The following is a 26,081-nucleotide window of genomic DNA, read 5'->3' on the forward strand; positions in this document are numbered from 1 at the left end:
CTCGAAATCGTTCCATCTAATGATCTAGACGCTTAAAAGTGCACAATTTGATTGATTTAAGCATTCAGAAGCACGCGCTCTAATGATCTAAACATTGAAAAGCATGTGATTTGATGATTTGGGTGCTCAGAAGTGCGTGATCTGATGATTTGGGTGCTCAAAAGCACACGATCTAATGATATAAGTGCTCAAAAGCGAGCAATCTGATTGATCTGAGTGCTTAGAAGCACATAATCTGATGATCTAGGCACTCAAAAGTGTGCGATCAAATGATTTAAACGCTTGAAAGCACGCGATTTGATGATTTGGGTGCTCGAAAGTGTACAATCTGATGATCTGGGTACTCGAAAGTATACAATCTGATGATTTGGGAGCTCGAAAGCGCGTGATATGTTGATCTAAGCTCTCAAAAGCGATCAATTTTATGATTTGGGTGCTCTAAAGCATGTGATCTGATGATGTAGACACTTGAAACATGCGATCTGATGATCTTCGTGCTCGAAAGTGCGTAATTTGATGATCTGGGTGTTTGGAAGTGCGTGATCTCAATGATCTTAAACATGTGATCTCAATGATCTTGAACGCGTGATCTCAAGCTGATGAGCGAGATCTTCTAAGCTTAATCTAAGCGCACGATCTGAACAATTTGAAGCGCGTGATCTGAACGATTTGAAGCCTGCGATCTGAACGATTTTAAGCGCGCGATCTGAACGATTTTAAGCGCGTGATCTGAAGCATGTGATCTGAATGATCTAAAGCCCATGATCTTAAGTTGATGAGCGAGATCTTCTGAGCTTAATCTGAGGCATGCCATCTGAACGACCTGAAGCGCGTGATCCCAAGCTGATGAGAGAGATCTTTTTAGCTCAATCTAAGGCGCACAATCTGAATGATCTAAAGCACACGATTTGGAACTAAAGAGCTTGATCTAAGATGCGTGATCTAAGAGCTTGATGAGCTCGATTAGAAAGCATAAGGAGCTTGATATGAGAGCATAACTTGATCAGAAAACATAAAGAGCTTGATCTGAGAGCATAGCTCGATCATAAATCATAAGGAGCTTGATCTGAGACAGGCTTTAGTATTTTGACGATAACTTGCTATAGAGCTCGAATTTGGATGATTCTTGGACCATCAGAAAGCTAACTTGATGGGCTACAATTCTTGTGCTTACTGCTTCGCCAGATTCACTTATCTTGCTCAGATTGCCACATTTGATAATGTGAAGCTGAATTTTGCTAAAGAAGTTGAGACTTGCTAGAAAAACATGGAGAGTTGATGTGAATCATGCCTTTCCTCTAACGTCAAATTATTAATGCTTGATTTTAACACTAACGACTTCGTATATGTAAAGTGTTATGAAATTACACGTGAGATGATTATGAGAGTTGATTGTGCTACGTCCACTATTATTTTATTATTCTTTGACTATTTTTCTGATATTGCCTGTAAGGCGTACAAAGATGGAGTAATGCTTTGTTTTTAGAGAAAAATAATGGTTGAAGCTCGAACGTATGCCCAACTCACATATATCCAGCTTCCTCTTCCATGAAGAAAGTTGCTCATTTATACCTTTGAGCTCAATGTAATGAGTGTTTTTGCAAGTTGTCTTGACACGTGTGGACCCATCCTTAATCTTGATCTTAAAATGGGATAGGATTTATATAGATGCTCTTAAGTCGGTTAGATTTTGACAGCTAATGTTATTTTTTCCTTTAGCTCTTGTTGAATTCTAATTAGAGGAGAAATCTGTTGAGTTTTGATAGGTGGTGCTGACATCAGTGTGTGTTTTGGCATAATAGAATGACAAATCGACTTGGTGGGTGTTAAAAAATACTAGAGGTGCATATCCATTTGCAGTTTTAGAGAGGTGACGACAGTTGAATTTCCGGTAGATAGAGAGACGGCGGCGAGGAAATTTTTCGGTGAATGAAGAAGGCAATGGCATAGAGATTTTAAGCTTGAGTCTATAGTATTAATGAAATTCATTGTCGGGGTTGTATTATCATATATGTATATATTAATATAATCTTGAGGGATAGGCTATCTAATTGCCATTTTGAAACTCTAGAATTGTTTTATTTTGACATGGTGGAAGATTGTTAGACACATGGTAGCATGCAATTGGTAATGACGTGGTATTTTTACATTTGGCTGCATATTATTGGTGATGATGTGGGATATATGGATGAGTTGTATTATTGATTACACGTGGCTTAATATAATTGGTGTTTGATATTTTTTATTATTAATAACACATATTGGGCATCCAAAGGTCTAATTGGTGTTTGTATTAATGACACATATTAATAACAATATGATACTAAATAGTGTTATACTTTATTAGGCATCTCAAAGGTTTACTTAAAATTTTGTTCATTCAAATAAGGAGATATATAAATACATGTATCTGAAAGGTCTAATGAAATCTTTCTCAATTAAATGCAAACATTTTAAGTCTTTATTTGTGATTGATATTAATAACACACATATCTATATTAGAAAGTTGGGCATATGAAAGGTGTAATTAAATCTTTATCAATTAAATGCAAACTTTTGCATTCACTTTTAAATCTATATATATTTATTTATGTGGCGATTGGTACCATAATGAAGAGATGAGAAAGGAACACAAATATTCCATTTGTTAATATTTGTTCAGCAATAGTTTTGTGAAGTTAGTTGTTCCCGCAAAGGAGAATCATTTTCATATGTTTCACAAATATCAAGTGATGTTGGATATTTAATTGTAGTTGTCGTTTTTTTTTTTTTTTTTTTGATAGTTTTGTAATATTGTTGCGTAATATTTAATTGTATTTCTTTGTTTAGTTTGGAATTTTTCATTTTTTAGTGGAATTGTCCTTTAATTATTGTCTCCATCTTTTCCATCTACATTTTCATCTGTTTCAAGAAAATCAAGTGATGATGATCTGCAAGGATTGATATCATTTGACCATTTCAGGATGAATAGGTGAGGATTTGTGCCATTAAAACAAATTTAATTTTACTGATGAGAAAGGAAAACAAATATTAATATGTAGTTTTAATTGTATTTGTTCTATCTCTTTTTGTTGATATTTTTTATGTTACATATATTTATTATGAAAAGCGGCTATTGCTGAATATAACCAATTTTATTTGTTTCACAAATATCAACTGATGTTTGATGTTGAGTGTTTCAGTGGAAGGGGATGACGGTCTGATTTCTCGAGGCGTGACGGCCACTCTTCCTCATTGATTCGTGACACGTGGTCGCGATTAATGGTCAGATGTGTTTTCCACCCAAACGTCGTTTGACTTCGGGAAACCAAAGCGCCACTTCTTCAACTATATAAACCTCAAGCCCTCTTCAGGCAAAGTCACAGTACTTTCACTCTCAGAGAGAGCAAGAGACTTTCACGAATTTCGACTCTTTGTCTTCCAGAGTGGTGGTTGTTTGATATTCGGAGCAAAAGAGTCCATCTGTCTCATTTCAAGAGGTAATAACGATTCCCTTCTCCTATTTTTGGTTTGATTTTGTCGGTAGCTCATCGGAGATGGAATATCCTTCGATGGGTCATATCCATTGATGGTGGCCCTTTAAGTATTCTGTTAGGGTTTAAGGGAGGAAATATTTATTTTTCTCCTCCACGTCATCGTACGAAATAGCGTACGGGGACTGAATGGTTCCCTGCTTGTCGCTTTTGTAGACCTCAAGATGATGGACCGCCCAATGACCAGAGCCGAGAAAGGAACCAGTTCGCCCGTGCAGGATGCTCCTGCGGACCCCACTCGAGAGATTTTCTCAGTACTTACTGATGAAGAGCTCAAAAGGGTGGTAGATCAGTACGCTATCAGCGTGGAGGTCTTTCACGATAGGACACACACAGCTCGGTATCTGCCACGAGGGTTGGCCACGATCTCTAAGGACATTTTCAAGGGTGGGGGGTTGATCCCTTTCCACCCCTTTGTCAGGTCGGTCCTCAATCATTTCGGGATCGCACTAATGCAGTTCACACCGAACGCATACATGATTATCGTTGCCATGTACATCGTGTGCCGTGAGAATGGGCTAGGCGAGCTAACCGCGATAGAACTTGGTTGCTTATATATTCTAAAAAAGAGCAAAGACAAGGATCCTTACTACTTGTCTAGGCGAACTACCATAGAAGTGGGGATACACAGTTACCCGAGTAACGTAGGACCGTATGAGACGAAGTTCTTTTTCTTTCGTCACGACGTCATTTGTCGCTTCCTGGAGCCGAGTAGGTTCTTTTTCCTTTCGAATTTATTGACTTGATTTGTCCTTCGCTAACGAGTTGTTCATTTTTCTGGCAGTTAACAAAACAACCAGCTTAGAGCTGCTCATGGACCCAGACAAAATCACGACCTTTGGTTTTCTATCTGAAGCAAATCGCGACGCGAGGCTGCTCGTGACAACCACAAATTTGTGGAGGTACGACTTCTTCAACCAAGATGCGGCCTTAGAGACCCCGCAGAGTAAGTTTTTTGACTTCTTTTATACTTTTCGCGTAACGAGCTGTTTTACTAACGGTGTTCTCATGCAGCGACCATGCCTCCTAGAGTGCCCAAGTCACCACGACCAAGATAATTTTCCTTCCCCCGAAGGGCTACCACCAGATCGGCTGGAATGGCTCCCAACGGTCCCTTCAGTGGGGGCACATCGGTAGCCGATCCGACCCGACCTAAGGGCACTGCTCGCCCTAAGCAAAAAATCACGACCCAGAGGCTTAAAAAAGGAGACAGATTCAGACCGAAGTGTCAGAGTCCGAACCGGAGGGTTTGGGCATCCAACCCGAGAGGTTGCAACCCTACCAAGCATTCTGCTCGGGAGGGCCAGCTAGGGGCACAACTGGTATCTCCATCGTCTCTGAGGGTCAGCAGGTAGGACAACAGGCGACCACGGTCCCCGAGAGGAGGTCGGGAAAAGAACTGGCAGGGGGGACTTTACCCGCTACGAGCACCGACACCCCGGTCCTAGAGTCAATGGGACAGCTACCAGACCATCTGCAGCTGGTGGTCTTTGCATTGCTCGAATGTGGGCTTGCGGAGGCTTTCGAGCAGTTCGTGGCTTCCAGTACCATGGACCTGATGACCACGTCCTTTCACCACCTGAGCCAGGTAAACGAGCTGCCCTTGGTGAGGACATTTGCTTATTTGATATAAATAACTTCATTCTCTTCGCTATGCTGGTCCTGCTCTCCATGCACTTGTCCCTGCAGAAGGTCCAACTGGGGGCTATCGAGGAATTGGTGGAGGTAAGGGAAGAGAATACACGACTTAAGCGAGAGTTAGAGGTCACGTGAGTAGATAGGGACTCATCCATTATTCAGGCGGAACAGCATTTGTCCGAAAGGGATGCTGCGCTTCACGCGGTGGACTTTCAGAAGTCCGAGCTGGAGAAGCATAGCGAGGAGGTGAAGGACCTCCAGACGACCGTGGCCAAACTCACTAGGGAGGCTGGCGAGAAAGACCAGGCATTGCAAATGACTTATGAGCAGGCCATGTGAGCAGAAAGGGATAAGGGCGAGCTGTGGGAGAATACTGAGAAGCAGCGGTCAGCACTTGAGGCCGAGCTCCACTTCACTTGAGGCTGTGTCACTTCGCTAACTGCAGAGATGCAGCAGAAAGAGGCAGAGATCAAGAATAGGGCTACAGAATTGACAATTTAGTCTATCTTTGCCCTTCTTTCGAGGAATCCTGAGATGGATCTGTCTAACCTCCCTGATGAGTATCGGAACGAGCTTGCTTCCATATTGGCATAGGCTGAAGTTGAGAAAATGGCTCGGGGACCTGACCTGGAAGAGGAACAGCCTAAGCCCGCTCCAGAGGAGCCCACACCCGATCAGGCAATCGGCGACCAGCCTGGGGATGAGGATCAGTGATCCGCTTCTCTTGTTTTCTCCCTTTAGGCTTATGCACTTTTCCCTTTCATGAATAAAGATATTGTTTTTCACAATCTTTCATGAGTATTTATGATTTCCGCATTCTTTACATATGAGATCGCATTCTAACTGTTTATAATAGTATTGGTACAAATTTATACGAACAGAATTGTATACATGGGAAAATGATTACAAATGAACAGAATTGTACACTTGCTATTACAGATTGCAAAAATTAAGACCGACCTTTACAAGGAAATAATTGAGTTCAGAGTTACTGATAATAAGGTCAGAGATGCTCAGCATTCCAAGCTCGGGGTACTTCAGAACCATTTAGCCTTTTTAAATGGTAAGTCCCCGGTCTTATTACTTTGGCGATGCGGTATGGGCCTTCCCAGTTCGATCCTAAAACTCCTGCACTTGGTTCTCTAGTACTGAGAAGAACTTCCTTCAAAACAAGGTCATCGACCTAGAAGTCTCTTCTTTCGACCTTAGAGTTGAAGAACCTTTTCGCGCGTTGCTGGTAGGCTGCTATTCTTAGCTAAGCCTTGCTATGATGTTCTTTAACTAGGTCCAAACTTACGCGCATAAGCGCTTCATTGTCAGCTTCGTTGTATAGGTCCCTCCAAAGTGAACCGGTTCCTACCTCCACAGGGATCATCGCTTCGCAGCCATATGCTAGCGAAAAAGGGGTTTCTGAGGTAGAGTTTGTCGGAGTTGTTCTGTATGCCCATAGGACTTCGGGAAGGTCATCGGCCCAATTCCCTTTGGCTACGCCAAGTTTTGCTTTCAAAGTGTGCTTGATGGTTTTGTTGACAGCTTTAACCTGACCATTTGCTTGTGGTCTTGTGACTGAGGCAAATTTTTTATGGATACCTAGCTTGTCGCAAAACTACTTGAACTCCTCGTTGTCGAACTGTTTACCATTGTCTGAGATAAGGGTATGAGGAATACTATAGTGGCACACAATGTTCTTGAAGACGAAATCCTTGAGCTTTTTGGTCGTGATCGTGGCTAACGGTTCTACTTCGACCCACTTGGTGAAGTAATCCACCGCGACCACGGCATACTTGACTCCCCCTTTACCAACTGGCATGGGACCGATGAGATCGATTCCCCACATGGAGAATGGCTAAGGGCTGGTCATGGTTATCAACTGGTGGGAAGGAGCTCGCGGTATGTTCACAAACCGCTGGCACTTGTCATACCTTTTGACAAAGTTGTAGGTGTCCTCTTGGATTATGGGTCAGTAGTACCCTTGACGAACAACTTTGCTGGCGAGAGATCGTGCGGCAGTGTGATTACCACAGATCCCTTCATGTATCTCCCTCATGATGTAATCTACCTGTTCGCTGGTTACACATCGGAGGAGAGGGGTGCTAAACCTTTGCCTATATAGTCGGTCTCCGATGAGCGTGTAACGAGCAGATCTTATTCGCAGGGTCTTTGCCTCGACCTTGTCGTTGGGCAAGATCCCATCTCTGAGATACCGAATGATAAGGGTCATCCAGGAAACTGATTCTGTTACATTCACGACCTGTTCGATCGGGCTAACATAGGAGGTCTCGATGAATTGAACAGGAATGCTTTCTGGTTCATCTGAACCTAACGACAAGGATATCCTTGCCAAGGCATCTGCCATAGAGTTGCTATCTCTAGGAATTTGTGTGATCGCGAAGTGCTTGAACGACTCAAGCGCGGCCTTAGCTTTCTTCAAATAGCTAATCATGTTTTCTTCCTTGGCTTGATACTCCCTCAAAATCTGGTTAACGACCAACATGGAGTCGTTGTGGATGTTGATCATGGTTAAACCCATTTCTCCGGCCAACCGCAATCCAACGAGCAGAGCTTCATACTCGACCTCATTATTGGTCGCCTTAAAACCGAACTGGAGAATGCCATGAATGCGAGTCCCTTCAAGACTCAAAAGGAGAAGACCTGCCCCGACCCTCTTTCTGTTCGATGATCCATCGACGTAGAGGCTCTAGGTCGATAGATTTTGGGTAGTTTCCTGAATGACTTCGTTGACTGTTGCTCCGACTCATTCGTCGGATGATATGAGAATTCTGATATGAAGTCGGCAACAGCCTACCCTTTGATGGTTGCTTTTGGTCTGTACTTCAGATTGAACTAACTTAATTCCATGGCCCATTTAAGCAACTTACCCAATGCCTCTAGTTTCTTAAGGACCTGCCTAACTGGGTAATTGGTCATTACATAGATCATATGGGCATGGAAGTAAGGTCGCAACTTTCTGGAAGCGATCAGCAGGGCATAAGCTAATCATTCCATTTTCGGATACCGCATCTCATCATCCAACAGACGCTTGCTCACATAATACATTGGCCATTGGACCCTGTTCTCTTCCCGAACTAAGGCTGCACTGATTGCGAACTGAGAGATTGACAGATACAGAAGGAGGATCTCTTGCAAGAGAGGTTTGGATAGAAGAGGTGGCTTCCCGAGGTGTTTTTTAATACTCTAGAATGCTTGTTCACACTCGATAGTCCACTCAAACTTCTTGTTGGCCTTTAGTACATTAAAGAACGGCAAGCAGCGATCTGTTGCCCTCGATATGAAGCGACTGAGTACTGCTATTCGCCTATTGAGGCTCATAACCTGCTTCTTGTTGGTCGAGCTTTTCATATCGAGGAAAGCTTGGATTTTCTTGGGGTTGATCTCTATTCCCCTTTGGTTAACCATGTATCCCAGGAATTTTCCTGAGGATACTTCGAATGAGCACTTGAGAGGGTTTAGCTTCATTCTATATTTCTAGAGGATATCGAACATCTCAGTGAGATACGCTATGTGATCTGAAGCGACATGCGACTTGACTAACATATCGTCCACATAGACCTCAATCGACTTCCCGATCTGTTCGGAGAACATCTGGTTAATCAGCCGCTGGTAAGTCACACCAGCGTTCTTGAGGCCGAATGGCATAACCTTGTAGCAATACAGCTCCCGATCTATAATAAAGGAGGTATGCTCTTCGTCTGACGCATATATCAGAATTTGATTGTATCCCAAGTACGCGTCCATACAACTCAGCAGCTTGTGCCCGAAGGTGACATCCACGAGCTAGTCGATCTTGGATAGGGGAAAACTATCTTTTGGGCATGCTTTGTTGAGGTCCGTGAAGTTGACACAGGTTCGCCATTTGCCGTTGGGCTTCTTTACTAGAACCAGGTTGACAACCCAGATTGGATAGAACGCTTCTCGGATGGATCCATTCCAAAAGAGATTATCTACCTCATGCTTCAAGGCAGCATATCACTCCGGATCCATCGCTCTTTTATTCTAGCAGACTGGCTTGGCTTGGCTTCACTGTCGATGTTCAAGGCATGGAAAATAATATTCGGGCTAATCCCGACCATATCTACATACGACCATGCGAACACATCAATATTTTCTCTAAGGAAGTTGGTCAGTTCGGTAGTGAGCTGGGGGTTGAGATTGCTCCCAATCCTCAACACTCTGCTCGGCTCGCTCTGGTCGACCAACACCTCAGATAATTCCTCAACTGGCCCACTGGAAGGGCATTCTTGAATACGAGGATCCATATTATCCTCGGCTGGGCCAGGCTGCGACTCAATTCGGTTGATCGCCATTGCCTGTCGGGGAATGCCGCGCGAGATGCCCTTCCCTTTGCACGCCATCTGCACTGCCCATACATAACAATTGCAAGATGTGCGCTGGGATCCGCTAACTTTCCATATCCCCATCGGGGTGGGGAACTTCATCTTGAGATAGTATATCGAAGTGACCGCCTTGAAGTTTCTCAATAGAGGTCGCCCCAGGATGCCGTTGAAAGCAGACGGGCAATCCACTACTAAGAATTTAGTTACTTTGGTCACCTCGTCAGAGTCACCTAGTGTGACTGGAAGCAAGATCGTTCCTTTGGGGATCAGGTGGTCCCTTGTAAATCCGTATAGAGGGATCGCGGCGGGCTTCAGGTTGGCCTCGTCCAAGTTCATTCTTTTGAAAGCTGTCTGGAATAGGATGTTTACAGCACTTCCGTTGTCCACCAACATTCTGTGGACGTCGAAGCGCCCTATCAGGGACGTGATCACAAGAGCGTCGTCGTGGGGATGATGTAACCGAACTGCGTCCTTTTCGGAGAAGGTAATTTCCTCCTCCTTGCGAACCTTTGGTGGTCATCGTGTCGTGCTCATCACACTGATGGGATCGTGATAGGCTGCGCAGGCATATCTTTCTTGGGCGCCTCGCGAGTTCCCCGCGAGGTGCAGTCCCCAAAGATCATTCCGACGCTACATATACCCTTGCGATCACAATGCTTCTTTCCTAGTTCCCCTTGATTTTTCTCCCGCATGGGAGTGAAGTCATCAATATACTCTTTGAAATGCCCCTGCTTGATGAGGTCTTCGATTGCCTCTTTGAGAGCTCGGCACTCATCGGTGTGATGCCCATTATCCCAATGAAAGCGACAATATTTTTTACTATTTTTGGCTGATGGGGGATTTTTCATGGGCCCAGGCTCTCCGAGCAGGCCAGCTTCTTCTGACTTGTCAAGAATAGCCAATACAGACGCACTCAAAGGCGTATATTGATTCCTGTTGCGATCGCGATGAGGAATTGAAGCATAAGACTTTTTGGGCTCGAACCGTGGCTTCTTTCCTTTTCGTTGATCATCATTAGCCCATATGCAATCAACTCTCCTACTTTCCCCCCGACTAGGCGCACTACCTGAAGTGCCAAGGTCGCAATGGTGAAGCACCGTCACGGAGTTTTTAATACGGAGGTACTTCTCCGCAAGGTTGTAGAAGCAGATGAGGGAAACATCATCCTCAGCCTATAGCTCTTTCCACAGGTCGGTCTGTGGGTGAATTCCCACTATAATGAGAGTCAGAATAGACTCTTCGGGAGTGTGAGCTACCTTATTAAGTTCTCTATGGAATCGGTCAATGTAGGACTGGAGGAATTCATCCCTTTCTTGCCTTATGTTGCTGAGGTAGCTTAAAGGCATTGAAAACTTTCGGTTCGCTTGGAAGTGTCTCAAGAACGTCATGCTCATCTGAGGTCACGAGCTGATCGACCCCGTCGGGAGCGACCTGAACCATCGTTTGGCATGAGAGGTTAGGGTTACTGCCAAACAACGATACTTTGCCAAGTCTGAAACCTGGTAAAGCTCCATCAGGTCGTTGAATTCGTATAAGTGATCTTGCGGATCAGAATTTCCATCGAACGCCCGCATATCGGGCATTCTAAATCTTGGCAGGAGAGGGGCGGCTAATACCGCTAGAGAGAAGGGAGATGCTGTTGCGACCTGCCCTTGCTCGTTTTGCTGAGCTTTTAGTTGATCTAGAGCTCGCTGTAGCTCCTCAATCTGAGGCAGTGGAGCTATCTGGGGATTGCTTTCCCCCATGCGAGTTCAAGCCTTGCGATTGCGATTGAGAAAAGTTTGGAGGTCGGATTCCTCTTCGCCTCGGCAGGCAGTTCCGGCCGCCTTTGACACACACTGGCTAAAGTCGTGTGATGGCGATGAATGGTGCAGGGAATTTTCACAACCTCCGTGGTGGTACGAACTGCCCCGCGAAATGTGGGAACCTCCCGCACGATGACGATCAGGATCGTTATTCTGGCGGTGATGAGAATCACCCCGCTTAGCACTTTTATGGGAGTGCTCATGCGACGTGGCATGGGACGGCTCGGGATGCAACCTTTCATAGAGCTTTAACGCCACGGGTATTCTACTCGGGACGTGGTCGGTGTTTGCCGGCCTTTTAGAGCCCTTAAGCCTGCTATTCGCCACTTGTTTACCCTTCTTTCAACGCGCTTCCGCGTGACCTGTAAGTGTTTGCGGTTGCACCACACTATTTGATTCGGGTGGCATGCCCCGGTCCAAACGGTCCAACCTTTGGTTAACGGTTTGGAGAGTATTGTTGAACCTCTCCAAGTAGCTCATGATGGCAGGGTCAAGTTGTGAGCTTGAAAGGATATCCCTCGCGGCATTTTGTGGAACTGAGGGCACCTCGGGAGAAATGTCTTGTACCTGGGGATCTCCTCAGCAACATGATTGGTTCGTTCAGGTTCGAGTCGGTGAGCCATTTGCTGTTGTAGGACCAGTTAGACAGAGATTCTCCTAATGAAGGACGAATACTAAATTAGGTCCCTTCTTCTAGCGCCAAACTGTTAATGCGTGATCTTGACACCAACTAAACACATATGTGAAATGCTGAGCTAGCCTAGAAGACACACGTGAATGGGGGATTAAGAATGTCAATGGTGTAAAGACAATGTTTAAAGTGGTTCGGATGCTTAAACAAGCGAATCCTACGTCCACTGATATTGTATTTATATTTGAAAGATCAGGCCGCGACTTAGCGAGCTGACTGTAGAGTGTTGAGAATACAAATGAGAGAGAGAGAATAAGCTATTACAGAGAGAAGATAGCTAATCAAGAGTAAAAAATGAGCCAATCCCCTAAACAGGAGAGAAGCTCTCTATTTATAGTGGGATACATTGAGGTAATGATTACTGAATCCGTAAAAAGGGGTCAGGTACCGTGCAAATCCTTCTTTGCGTCCCGTTATCCACCTACTCGTGTGATTTTCTCATTTCATGTAGTGATTGGACACGTGGACGGCCTCCAGCCTCTCAATAGTCTGGCGCGCACCCACTGCACTGGTAGGAGCATACTGCTCACGCCAACATGCGACGTGGCCGCGCCTGACTGGCTGTAAGATCTGCCTAGACTCTGACCATTTGTGCTAACTGGGCTCTGCATCAGCCTTACTTTTCCAAGCATAACAGTTATCATAAGTTGTCTAGTTGTACCTTTCTATGTATTCAAAACCAGATTCCTCATCAACAAATATCAATAATACTTTATGAATATACTTTTTTATATAAGTTCTTTTATACAAACTACGTGTTTTAAGGTGATTAAATGATTTTAAATTAAAAATAAATTAAAGTAATTTACTTGTCAAATATGAAGGTTACAACCGTTTTGGATCAATAGTTAAATATTAGCAAATAACATTTTCAAGTCATGTGCCATAAGGATGAAGGCATCAACATCACTTACCGCTTGAATAGTTTTAATTGAGATTGGGAGGTCAGATTTGCAGGGATCAGCCTGAAGCCAATCCACAAGTTCTTCTCCACACGTGTCACCATTTGTCCAATACTCATTTCTTTGATTGCCACCGTCACTCCTCGACGTGTAGCTCCAAAGCCTGCCTTGCACCACAAAGATCATCTCATCAATTGCGTCTCCCTCTCGGATAATACGACTGCGCCGAGGAAAGAAAACTGGCCTGACATGTTCACGCAGAGCATTCATTTTTTCTTCACTCAACCCTTTAAATTGTTCTACCAATTAATGCACATACAAGAATCAGAATAGAATGAGAATGAGAACGAGAACAAGACTGAGATTCAAAGTCATAGGTCCAAACTCACTTTTTCGAGTAGATCTTTACAGAGTTCGTAACTCATTTTTCTTCTGAGTTTCTCAGGAAGGCCATTGAAAATAATTTCTATATTAACGGCTTTAATTTCCCCCAATACATCATAGCGGTAAATCTGATTCTTAAAATGAGATTTAAGATCCTCAGGAAGATTTTCAAAAGGCTTCCATCGCTTTATCTCTCCCAACTTCTGTATCCGGGCCCATCCTTCATCTTCAGCTTGCAGAGATTGCTGTTTCATGTTATGTTTTTGGTTATTTTTAGCAAAATTATGAGTGATAAGACATAGGAAAAGGATTTACCAACCTGCAATTTTCCAACCAGAAAGAAGAACAACACCACTGCAGTGTAGATAATACAAAGTACCATTATGTTTCCCTCTGGTTGATGAACTGTTCGGACGTTCTGACCAAAACTACTGCAAAATATTGAATTCAAATGTATGTATACATATATCAGATTATAATTAAATCAAGTGTTGATGAGATCATTATATTCATTTAACACGGATGTTAAAGTCCTATAATATGTTTATTATTGGTCCGCTGATTATAAACATTAAAAAACAAGATTCCAGTAAAACTTTCTCGTATAAGAAACAACTATGAAGATTTGTCTTGACTGAGTTGTGAAGTACTTAAAAATACCCTTTTACTTAGTAGTTTATTGGTATTATTTGTGAGATATTAGGTTTAAGTTGTGTGATTTGGCTTAATTATTTCATAAATGTTTTTATGGAATCATGAGTATGTTTTATGTGTTTTCAGGTTATAAATGCTTAAAAATAATATTTAGATGAATAATTATGTTGGCGATGGAATTTGTGACAACTGGAAACAAGTGGTTTGAGATTCGGAGTTAAAACGAAGAAGTTACGACGTTTTGAAGATTAATTGCAAAATCTGGAAAATAGTTTCAAGTATTGAGCATGCCTTGGTATTTCAATGATATCTGGAGCTGTAGACCTCTTTTGGTGATGATTCTTGAAGCATTGGAAAGCTAACGGAAAGATCTATAATTCGTATGTTGAAGACTTTAGCAAATTCAGAAAGCTTCGTACAAGAAAAAGAGCATCTTTGTGTGTAGCGGCACAAGTTCTACCCATGCCGTGGCACAACGATAGATGAAATTGAAGATTGTGCACATGCCGTAGCACATTTAACTCATGCTGTGACATGACGACGATTTCTAAAAAAACCTGGGTTTATGTAATTATGAATTTTTTGGATTTAATAGTTCTAATCTGAATAGAATTGTTGTAAACACACTCCTAAAACCCTAGCATTATAAATATATGTTTTTAGCTATTATTTAAGGGGAGAGAAGAGGATAGAGAGGAGATGAGCGCTATTTGTAAATTAAAACAACACATCTTGGGGTTTTGGTTCATCATCTAGGGAAGTTTTCTTTTATCTTTAACTTGAACTTATGTTTACAATGGTTGTTTATTTTAATTTTATTATAAACTAAATAAAGTTTCTAGGGCTAAAATGTAACCAAAGGTTATGAATATGTGTTGATTGATTATTGTTAATATTTGTTAAGCATTCTTTTCTAAGTTTTATTATGGTTCTTAATGCTTCAATTCTTTTGGTACCAAGAGTTGATTGATCTAATGGACTAAGTTAAGATTGAGAGATGATATCTAGTTGGTCTAATGTAATAAAACCATAGATTAAACAAATGCTAAAGATAGGTTACTGCAATTTATGAGGCTTTTGGTAAATTCTATAGAACGTAATGATCTCTTAAAACTTAGATCCAATTTAAAGATATCTTGGGTTAGTAATAAAAGGTTAATCAGGTAATTGTTCGAAAGAAATTTATTAGAATTCTAGGGAGTTTGACATGTAGAAAAAGCTTAATAATTTTAACAATAATTATTAATACATAGGATTAAATTGGTGTGAAATCTATGTCCTAGGTTTAGTCAAATTGTTTTAAAACTAGCCTTTTATTTGATTTGTGATTCGTTTTCTTTTAGTTTTAATTGTTTTAATGTGTTAATTTATTCTTATAATTTTCGATTAATCAAATAGTAATAGGATAATTTATTTTGGTACTTGTTTGCTAGTAATTTTTTAGGGTTTGATATTCACATACTTATATTATATTACTTGTACGATTTTGTACGCTTGCGGAACCCCTGTCAAGTTGTTAAGCAAAACTATAGGTTTAAGAAAATGTGAAAGTCACATTTTGAGAATTTTTATCATAATATATACATATATATTCATACATCTGAAATCTAAGTGAAAACAAAGAACAATAATGGGTAGTTGCATAATTTCCATATTAGGAGATTATACTATCAATAATGGATAGGTCAGGGCTACCAAATGGAAACATATCACAAAAGTTAAGTAACCTAACACGATTAGTAAATGAATAAAGATAGTCTGACAAACGTATCTCACAAACTTTCTTTCACAAATCTAACGTGACTTTTATGAGTGGCCATTCCTCACGGAAGGAATAGCTTTTATGAACGGTCGTGTCTCACAGAAAGAATGTTGTTCTTCTCTAAGGAAGGATCATTCTTCCCTTATGCAACAGGTATGAAGGTACAACAGCTGTTCCTAGAAACAAACAGTCATTTCTTTATAAGAAACTCATAACTTATAAAAGAGTAATTGTTCTTAGAGACTAACGATCATTCTTTCATAGGAACTATTGTTCTATCTTATGGAACAACAACTCCTTCTTATGAGTTCCATAAGAAGGAGTTGTTGTTCCTAAGGAATGGTTATTCCATTAATAAGGAACAATCATTCCTTATAGGAACACTGTTCTTTATGAATGGAACAATAATTTCTTCATAAGGAACGACCGTTCCTCTCTAAGAAACAACCGTTCATGTTTAGTCAAAGTCATCAGTTACGTGGTAATGTCAACTCAATGACATGTTGGGTTTGTGGTGAAAATTTATGAGATTCGTTTGTCACCGTAGTATTAGCCCAAACATATTTTAATCATGTCCTGAGAAAATAAGTCAAATATGGTAAGACAATTCAATAAAGAATGATTCTGTGGTATCGTAGATTCTGACGAACATGCGTTATTATGCACAACCTGATATTCTGCAAGGCCCATCTGAAGAAAAACGTTATCTTCTCAGCATAACTCCTCTGCTGCAACATTCCAGATTGATGGGCTTCAAGAAATATTCCAAAATCATAGGGGGGTGTGTGGTATTTCTAGAGCAAAAACTTAAGAAGATGATTTCTTTTGGATTGTCATCACAATTGAAAATATAAATACTGCATGGTTTATGTTTTCTGCAGGCTTCCTTCCAGCATTTTGTCTCGGTGTATTGGCTCCGTTATACAACAAGCTGCAAATAACTAAAACCCAAAAAGATAATAGTTAATCTATATATAATCATTCTCTTCTACAGACGTCGTGATTTTTTTAAAATCAAAACATCTATCCCTGATGGTAGGAATACACCAAAATAAAAAAATTTCCTTTCTTGATGGAGGTAACTGGCTGAACTTTTGTCTTTAAAATATCTTTAGAGGAATGGATGTTCAGATTTAAACAAAAAAAAAAAAAAAAAAAAAAAAAATTTAGATGTCTGCGTCTGAGAATTTTCGTATGTAATTGTATGTCTAATCTATGAAATGAGACTCACATGACTGGCAGTTATGTAAAGGGAAAAGAAACTGAGCGTCCATCTAAAGAAGGCATCTCTACGGCGCCATGTTCTCCCCCATATATACATTAATTGAAAGAATCTTGACGCATGGTGCAATACTAGCACGAATTCTGCAATCCAAATACGCCAGCTCAACTTTCTTTGTAAAAGAAGAGAAATCATCATCACCTAGACAGTTTGGAGTCCACAACGGATATGAGATTAATTATATTTATGTAGGACAATATAAACAAAGATTAAATTTAATCATGTATAGCAAATATTTGCTATACATTAATGTAACAATTCAAACTTACACATATAGGGTGGACGAGATTGATGATAAATTTTAGTCACATGGCTTGGTTAGAGAATGTGATTGGGTTATATAAGAAACTTTAAAAAACTCAAAACTTTAGGAAACTCGAAAGAAAAATAATGTGCGAGAAACTCAAAGACATCAATATCATTTTATTGGATCGAAGTCCGTTTTTACGGTAAATATGTTATAGTATATATGACTAATGCTACATATACAGATGAATTCATCTTAGCTAGTATGTTTGAGTAATCCTACGTATACAAATTCATGCAGTCAGAAAATGATTAGACAAAGATTAAGAAGACTTTGCTGCGAAAGAGAGAGATTGCATGCCTTACCTGTGGAAGAGGAAGAATGTTCAATATGTTAAATAACCAGAAACACCTTTTTGTTATTACATCCCTTTCTAAATCTTCATACAGTTCGGCGAGCCGACGTCCATACGAGAGGACATATAAGAAATCAAAGATCGTAAGGAGAGCACAAATGATATATGGAGTCGTCCGTTCAAGTAAAATGCATTTTTTATCATCTCTAATCTCCAGAATGTATAAGAGGAAAGGATCCACCCATATGATGACACTGATTAATATTACAGCTGTTCTTTTCTCCGCATTGTGCTAAAAAGTTTTCAGTTGTTCCTTAATGATCCACCAAGAAGGTAGGTTTTCTTGGGACTCTTTCGATCTCCAGTTTGTTTCATTTCGACATTTGTCAACAGAAAATTGGCCATGTGCACCATCACCTATATTCAAAGTCAAGTCGGGCCGCCTGATCAATGAATAAAAAATGTGCCATAAAGTTAGAAGCAAAAAATATGTCGACGAATACTGAATAGTAACTACAAATTTTGCAGTGAGTCAAATGGTCCAGAAATCCGGACCACAATTAGCAAAAAAAATCACTTACATGATCAACAATAAAAACACAAAATCTGATGAGCAACAGAAGCAATTAAACTTTTGATTTTTTGGCAAATTTGACTGGGCAAGCCTCTTTAAAGTGCAGGATTCTTCATTGTTTATTATATAAAAATAGATATATGCGTGTGAATATGGCAAGAATAAAGCTGTTTTATTTTTCCTTTTTAAAGCAAACTTTACGCACTACAGAAGTACCGTAAGTCAGATTCTATATAAAATATATAAAAACCCCTATTTTTAGATGATATAATGTTTTATTATATGGTATGATATATTAACATAAATATATATCGCTTCGGAAATATTTAAAAAATATATTTAATTGGTTCAAATAAATTGGTGAATAATATATTTGGCTGGGAGGATCAATGGGTGAGTATATTATATAAATTATTAAATTATCCTCATTTTCAAATATTAATTTAATATTATTTTTTCAGTCATTTCTTTTAACCCCTGCATTTGAAATTTTGCTAAAACACATCAGCTATATAAAACTTTAATTTATGGTAAAATAACCCCCACCCACTCCAAACCACTGCCAGCCACCACCGCCGGCAGTCCACGGAATGGCGCAGACTGGTCGTATATGGCCGGTCGTGCACCAGCAAAGCCATTTCCGATCATTAATCACAAATCCATGACTATTTCATGGCCAAATCTATGGCCATTTCATGCCAGATCTGTGGCTGTGAAACGATTATAGAAACGCCAGATCTGACCGTTTCTGACTGTGATCCATGGCCGAAAAAAGCCTTATCGGTGCACGACCAGCCAAATCTCGTCAGTTGTGCACCATTATGGCGAATGACATCGACGGCTGGCGGTGGTGAGTAACAACTGACGGTGGTCTTGGGTGGTTGGGGGTATTCTGTTAACTTTTAAACTTTTTTATAGTTGGGGTATTTTAGCTAATTTGTCAAATGTAAGGGATTGGGTAATTGTTATTTGGTAGACATTTGAGGATAATTGTGTTTGAAATGATATTTAATTAAGTGCAAAATGGATATAAAAAAAAAAGATTGCCTAGTTATGTTTTAATCTCGATCGGGGGAGTTATCAGATTACTCCTAACATTACTAACAGTAAATACTATTTACAATAAAGGATTTTTATAATATTTCATTACTTGCAAACCAAATACCAAAATCTAGCCAAATAAATTAAGATTACTCATGTTATCTTATATATCTGGGATCCAAATACACCCTAAAGAGTTATATAACTAATAGCCGTAAGTTCCAAAGACTTTCCAAGGCAGGTGAAAAGGGTCCTAATTTATTTATTTTATCATTAGAGTTTGAGTCTGTCAGATATTGTTCAGAAAGTGCTGTCAATTTTGTAAACCTTAATAAATCTTATTTTTAAATTTGGTTATGGTATTAATTTAATTTGGGACTTTGCATAAAGTGTATTATCATGCACAAAGAAAGAGAATTTAACACATTAACATCAAATAATTGGCAAGAACACTTAACATTAAAATTTTAATTATCATGCACTTTCTCCAAAAGCTCTTTTATATAATATTGAACCATGCACTCAAAATTATTTTTATTTCAAATTCTGTAAAAGCAGTAACAACTCTTCGATATTTAATACTTTCATAATAGTGAATGAATTTAATATTAGTTCATTTTGACTCAAAAGCAGGGGATGTATTAAAAGTAATTCAATTTAGAACCACCTCGAATTTTGTACAGAAAAAAGAAGTGATTCCTTCCAATCATTTGATTCCTTCCTTTTGCCAAGTTTTCAGATTTGGCATATTATGCTTGATACTTTCCTCGCAGTTTCACGTTTAATTTTTTTTTTTTTTTTTTAGATAATTAAGGTATCCTCGAGACTACGAAACATTTTACAATCCCAACAAATCAAGATAATTATAAAAATATGATAGATGTCTTTCTTGCGAGACATATTATACTTTCAAGTCTCATTGTTCTCGATACTTTCCTAGCAGTTTCACCTTACTTTCAAGTCTCATTGTTCTTGATACTTTCCTTATAGTTTCACCTCACTTTCAAGTCTCATTGTTCTTGATACTTTCCTTGCAGTTTCACATTTAATTTGTTTTTTTTTTTTTTTTTAGGTAACTGAGGTATCCTTGGGACAACAAAATACTTACAAGCCCAATAAATCAAGGTAATTGCACGATTTAAATATAAGATTCTCTGGATATAGATAACCCTAATGGCTAAAGGGTTTGCCATCTAGACACAATGGGAGAGGTGTTTTATGTTTAATTTTGGCAATGTAAACTTAGTAAGTTAACATATATAACGCAAAAGTCTTTTAAGAGAAAAAGGGTTAATATCATTTACACCTCCTCAAACACAAACAACTAAGTTGAAAGAATAAAGAGTAATATGAAACTAAAAAACAGAAAACACATACAAATATAAATCAAGTAAAGAGAAAGAAGTATACGTGTAATTTACCTTGATTCACCCAATTAACAAGGCTACATTTAATAGAGTTAATATTATTGTAATACTACCTCACTTCTCTCGTTTATAATGATGTAATTTACCCTATGATTTGCTATCACTCATACAAGAGAAAAGAATGCATATGTGTGGCCCTTTATTGTTGAAGTGGTCGACAACTCCAACATAAGTTACCCCCATCAATTTGAAAATTTGCCACTTACATCACATACCAATAAATTAGGATTGTAATCGAGCCGAGCTAAGCCAAGTTTTTGGCTAATCGAGCTCGACTCCAATGCTACCAAAACAAGCTTGAGTTCGAGCCCAAGCCTATCAACCTAGGAAATGAAGATCGAGTTCGAACCTGGTTTATTTGGAGGGTACTTAAGCTCGAATTCAAGCTAGCTTGGTCAAAGCTTGTTTGACCAAAGCCAACAATTAACCACTTGAAGTAAAATTGCTAACCAGTTTCCCATTTCATTACACTATTTGGCAAACACAACAACTGTACATGACTATATACCTCAAAAAATAGTTACTGCTGTGAATCATTTACTACTTAGCATACTGGTTTTGTACGACATATTAAGTGAAGTGAACTAAAGTTTTAGTTTAGTTCACTTGACTTAATTAATCTTGAAGGTTGTGGCTATAGTTGGGCTATTTTCTGCCATAACCACTCTTTTTCCTACTTTTGCAAACAAATTCAATTTAGTTAGTTTCTCTTTTTTTCAAGTTCAACAAGCAAACCAAGTTGAGTTAGAACAGTGTACTAAATTGAAGGTATATATTTAGCATAAAATTCTAAGAAAAATACGTGCACCTTATCTTATTAAATATAGTACTTATGAATGATAATATCTAGAGGTGTTCAAAAAAATGCAAGAATATTTATTAACTGAGAGAGTTATGGCGCTAACGCTTGATAATGCAATTGTTAACACCTCGATAATTTATTTATTTGAAAATAGATTGGATCCTCATGGTAAAGACATTTTTTTTTAACCAGAGATGTGCTTGCCACATCATCAATTTGATTGTTAAAGCAGGTTTAAAAGCTATACATTCGAGGATTGAAATGGTGTGTGTGGCTATCGGATTTATTGTCGGTAGCAATTCAAGATGGACTGAATTCTGCAAAAATTGTCGCTAAAAGGATCCGCTAATTGAACCAAAGATGTTATGTATGGACATACTTGTCCGTTGGAACTCCATGTACCTAATGTTGGAAAAAAGTTATACCAACTGCAAGACAAATAACAGAGTTTGTCAACCGGAAGAACTATCTGGGGGAAGTCGTCAACGAATCTAATTGGATGGTTTGCAAACTTTTTTTTTCATTTCTTAAATTTTTTTACGATTTCACTAATATATTAAGTGGTATTTATTATCCTACTACTAATACAGCGTCAGATATTTTACTTTGAATTTCTATAACTTTTGTTACATATAGATATAATGAAGATTTGCGCAACATTGTTGTTCCAATGAAAAAAACACCGAAAATATTGGTTAGATATTCATTCTCATATAGATTAGGTCTTACTGTAGATCCTAGATTTAAATTAAGCGTATTTAATTGTACGGTTGCTAAGATAGGCCATAATTTACAATATAACTATAGTTCTTATTTGATAGACTTTAACAGAAAATTGGAAAACTTTTTTTCTTTGTATCAGCTAGGCACATTGGAGCGTCCAACGCCAACAGAGATGAGCAGCAGGACCCCGATGAAGACCAAGGATGGCAAGGAATGAGCATATGGAGGTTTGTGGAACACGGCAGCTTTGGTGGTAAAAGTAGCAGCTCGTACAACAACTTGGGCCAAATGAACTACATCAGTACCTACAAATGGACATGTCCTATATGACCACAAAGGAGAAATGTGAGATGAATGTGCTTCAATGGTGGAACCACAATAAAGTCAATTCCCTACAGTAGCTCAAATGGCATATGACATTTTATCTGTGTCAATTTCAACAATTGCATCCGAGTCAACATCCTCAATTAGTGGTTGCATTATTGAGGAGAGAAGATGTTCTTTAACCAGTGAGATGGTTGAAGTCATAACATGTTTATGGGATTGGACTCATGTAGATAGAAGAGATCAACAGCACCCTGAAGATCCCGAACTACTCAATCTCTTCAGAGACACAGATTTGGGGATGTAAATATTGTTGACGATGTATATTAATAATTTAATAAAATTAAATTTATTTAATTGTTTATTTGTGAAGTGTGATTATGTGAATATTATATTTATATTAAAATTAAATTATTATTATCTCCTTAAAGTTTAAATTAAAAACACCCTAAATTTATAACCAATTAATAATTAAGTCATTACTCATTAACATTTAATTATTTATTTACTAACTAATTAAAAAATTTACAAATTATGCCTAAAAAATTACACAAACCCCATATATAATTTTGATTAAATCGTTAAATAGATAAAAAATAAAAGGGGTAAATAAAATTGTTTGGGCCCATGGGACCTGTCGGTGCCTTGAAAGGGCCCAAACCCAGGCCTGGTTGGGTCTGGTCCCTGCCCACCTCTAGATTCTAATTCATTTTTTATTTATATATCAACTACTTGGATTAGACAACCAGACATTATTAAATAACCAGCAAAAGTGGTTATTTCCCAAGTTTGAATTCTATAAGCATTAAGAGAATATTGCTGAATTTGTTATACTTGATGGATATCTCAATTAAGAAGCATTATTAAATAACCGACAAAAACGGAAAAAAAGTCAAACACCACAAAAACCCGAACGAACCTGCGCATGGCTGCTGCCACAACCAATGACTGGCGGGGGATAAAAACAATTCTAATGAATTCCATCAACTGACGAGAGAGGAAGCTTAATCCCCAACATGCAGTTGCTGCTCTTTGTGAAAAAAAACAGGGAATTTTTTTTTTAGTTTACGTTAGACCAATATTGCCAATCCGAAGCTCGTAGCCCAAATTAAAACATCTATTGGTCTCCTCTTTGTCTAGAGTGGAAAAGAATTGCACGTCTTTCCATTATTCATTTTGAAGATTAATTAAAACTAATCGTAATATGCTAGTTAAATTCCTCTGTAATATTTCAACCTAAATTATGAGATCTCTGTTAAAGAAATTCTCTGCCAATTTGTTGGATATGGTGTATTATTCTCCGCCAATATCTAATTGGTTTAGAATTAGTTTATTCTAGAATTATGATATTAATAAAATTCTTTGTTTGAATAAGGACGTAATTCTTTAATTAAAACGAATTAGGGTAAATTATTGTGTTTGTCTTTATTTTATACTTTAATTATGGTGTGTTTGATTTTCAGTTTCAACATATTTGAGTATTTGATCTTTAGTAAATTCGATATTGGATCAAGAGCAATTTGGTCGGTTCTTTTCTTCTTGTATTAAAACTAGAAACTACATTCAGTGGTGGATGATCACAATCATTTTCTTTGCTACCGTTGATAATCAGAATGTAATAAATATCCTGTAAATATATGAATTTTATACAATATGATTGGTAGCAGATGTAACCGAAACAAATTCGACCTGCTTCTTGCTGACTTTATAAAGCATTTCCAACTTCCAAGACTCAACTAACATGTGATGACAGTTAAAGCATGCAGCAGTAAGCACTCCTCCATTACCAAAACTAGGCAATTCTCCCCCCACCAAAGATAAACCATGTTTAACTTCTGCTATTCATCACCATTAGAATTTAGATGCTTCCACCATCACATGACATGGTTGCTCATTATCATTTCTTGTGGATCTCGATTCAATGCAGCAAATCATGTGATTCCTCAAACTGACATATGCAAAAAACCAGAAATATCTTCTCTAAAACTGGAAACCCCTTTCGAATGCTTATAGTGTAGTTGATACGTACCGTTTCTTGGGGCAATTTAGCTCTTTAATTTAAGCTAGTGCGATTAGTCGACTGTGTTTCCGTATCTTCATGAGATATTAAGCATATATTTAAAGGGTGCTTAAATACACAGGAGAGATCTTGGATATCATAGAAAATGGTTCAGTTTCTCTTTCAGCTAAAAGCTTATTTGTCTTTTGTTATGTCTAATTATCTTTAGTGTATGCTTAAAGCTGCAAAAGAATCCACTTTTGGTTAAATAATATTTTGGAATAACATCGGCTTCCATTATTATACAGAAGCACGATTACATTAGATCTAATCTATTGGATTACACCTAAAGTTTGTCAATTATTTTTAATATTAAAATCTGTGATAATCTAGAGCATGGTTGTTAGTATCCTACGATACCCGATACGTATCATACGATACGATTCGATATAGGTCGCCAACGATACGTATCAGAGAGTGTATCCTAAACCATTCGATACGTTGATATGTATCCTACGATACGATACGTATCCTTAAAAATATCGATATAAATCGATACGACTTTATTAATTTGGGCCAAATGCCCCAAAAAAAATTCGCGTCGAAACCGGGTCACCCAACCTGATTCACCAAAACTTGTCCAAATTTACCTATTTTGCATGGAGAAAGTGAAAATAAATATGTATTGCCCATTTTATATGATAATAATAATATAAGTGGAGATATAGATATTGACATTGATCTTAGAATTTTGTAATTAATTTTGATTATGTAATACCGTAATTTAAAGTCAATAATACTACAAAATTCTTTAATTAATCTTGGGGGTTATATTAATTTTTAGAAAATTTTGATTATTTTATTAATTTTTTTGAAAAAGACGTATCTTACGATACGATACGATATGCGATACACGATTCAAAAAATTAGGTTTTTGATACACGATATGATACACGATTTGATAACCATGATCTAGAGGACTAATCTAAACCCTCAACTTTACACTGTTTTTAACCTTGATTAAAAAAACAACGTTAAAACCAATCAGAGCCATTTCTTTTCTCCAAGTTACGTGGAAGGGGAACAAGTCAAAAAGAGAAGATGAATGAATTAATGGTGAAGGAGAGAGCTTTCACCATACAATATTAATATGTATGCGTAACCCACAAAAAAGTGAACCATGGTTAGGTATTGTTGATACAGAAATCTGCATCAATCAGAGAATTCTGATTGACTCTATCAGACCCAGAATAGATATACACGTGATTACGGATAACCAGCAGCAAATGAATAATAAATACAATAAAGTAAATGGCGGAGAGATTTTTAAAGTGATTCGACACGTTAAAACTTGAGTCTACATCCACTGTTATCTAATTGTTTTTGAGAGCTTACAAAGAACAGCATAATTTTTAAGAAAATTTGTTTAAAACAATTGCCCAACCCCTCTTGAAAACAAGTTATGATGGGTTTATATAGAACCCATTTATATGATAGAGTTGAAATAAGATTCAAATACGTAAGATTAAGAAGTTGCATGATCTTCAACTACCTTAGTTGGAATCTAAGTCAATCTGAATATC

General features: G+C 38.4%; 1 protein-coding gene across 1 annotated transcript; it reads right to left on the reverse strand.

Annotated features, from left to right (window-relative positions):
• Positions 1–12,870: 12,870 nt before the first annotated feature.
• Positions 12,871–16,421, reverse strand: LOC116144377 (cyclic nucleotide-gated ion channel 1-like). Its single transcript, XM_031429823.1, has 4 exons — positions 16,394–16,421; positions 13,628–13,739; positions 13,314–13,553; positions 12,871–13,227 (listed from the first exon to the last, which is right to left on the reverse strand). The coding sequence occupies exons 2-4, from the start codon at positions 13,688–13,690 to the stop codon at positions 12,871–12,873; spliced, it is 660 nt and encodes a 219-aa protein (XP_031285683.1). The 5' UTR covers positions 13,691–13,739; positions 16,394–16,421.
• Positions 16,422–26,081: the final 9,660 nt, after the last annotated feature.

This window comes from Pistacia vera, unplaced genomic scaffold (genome assembly GCF_008641045.1).
Source record: "Pistacia vera cultivar Batoury unplaced genomic scaffold, PisVer_v2 Contig443, whole genome shotgun sequence".
In the NCBI taxonomy this organism is placed as follows: domain Eukaryota; kingdom Viridiplantae; phylum Streptophyta; class Magnoliopsida; order Sapindales; family Anacardiaceae; genus Pistacia; species Pistacia vera.

Bases quoted from the DNA above. Each gene is read 5' to 3' on its own strand.
- LOC116144377 (XM_031429823.1), bottom strand. From the start codon at position 13,690: ATGGTACTTTGTATTATCTACACTGCAGTGGTGTTGTTCTTCTTTCTG. The intron at 13,554-13,627 runs GTTGGTAAATCC...AACATGAAACAG, and splicing joins TTCTGGTTGGAAAATTGCAG to CAATCTCTGCAAGCTGAAGA. The intron at 13,228-13,313 runs GTGAGTTTGGAC...GTGCATTAATTG, and splicing joins GTAAAGATCTACTCGAAAAA to GTAGAACAATTTAAAGGGTT.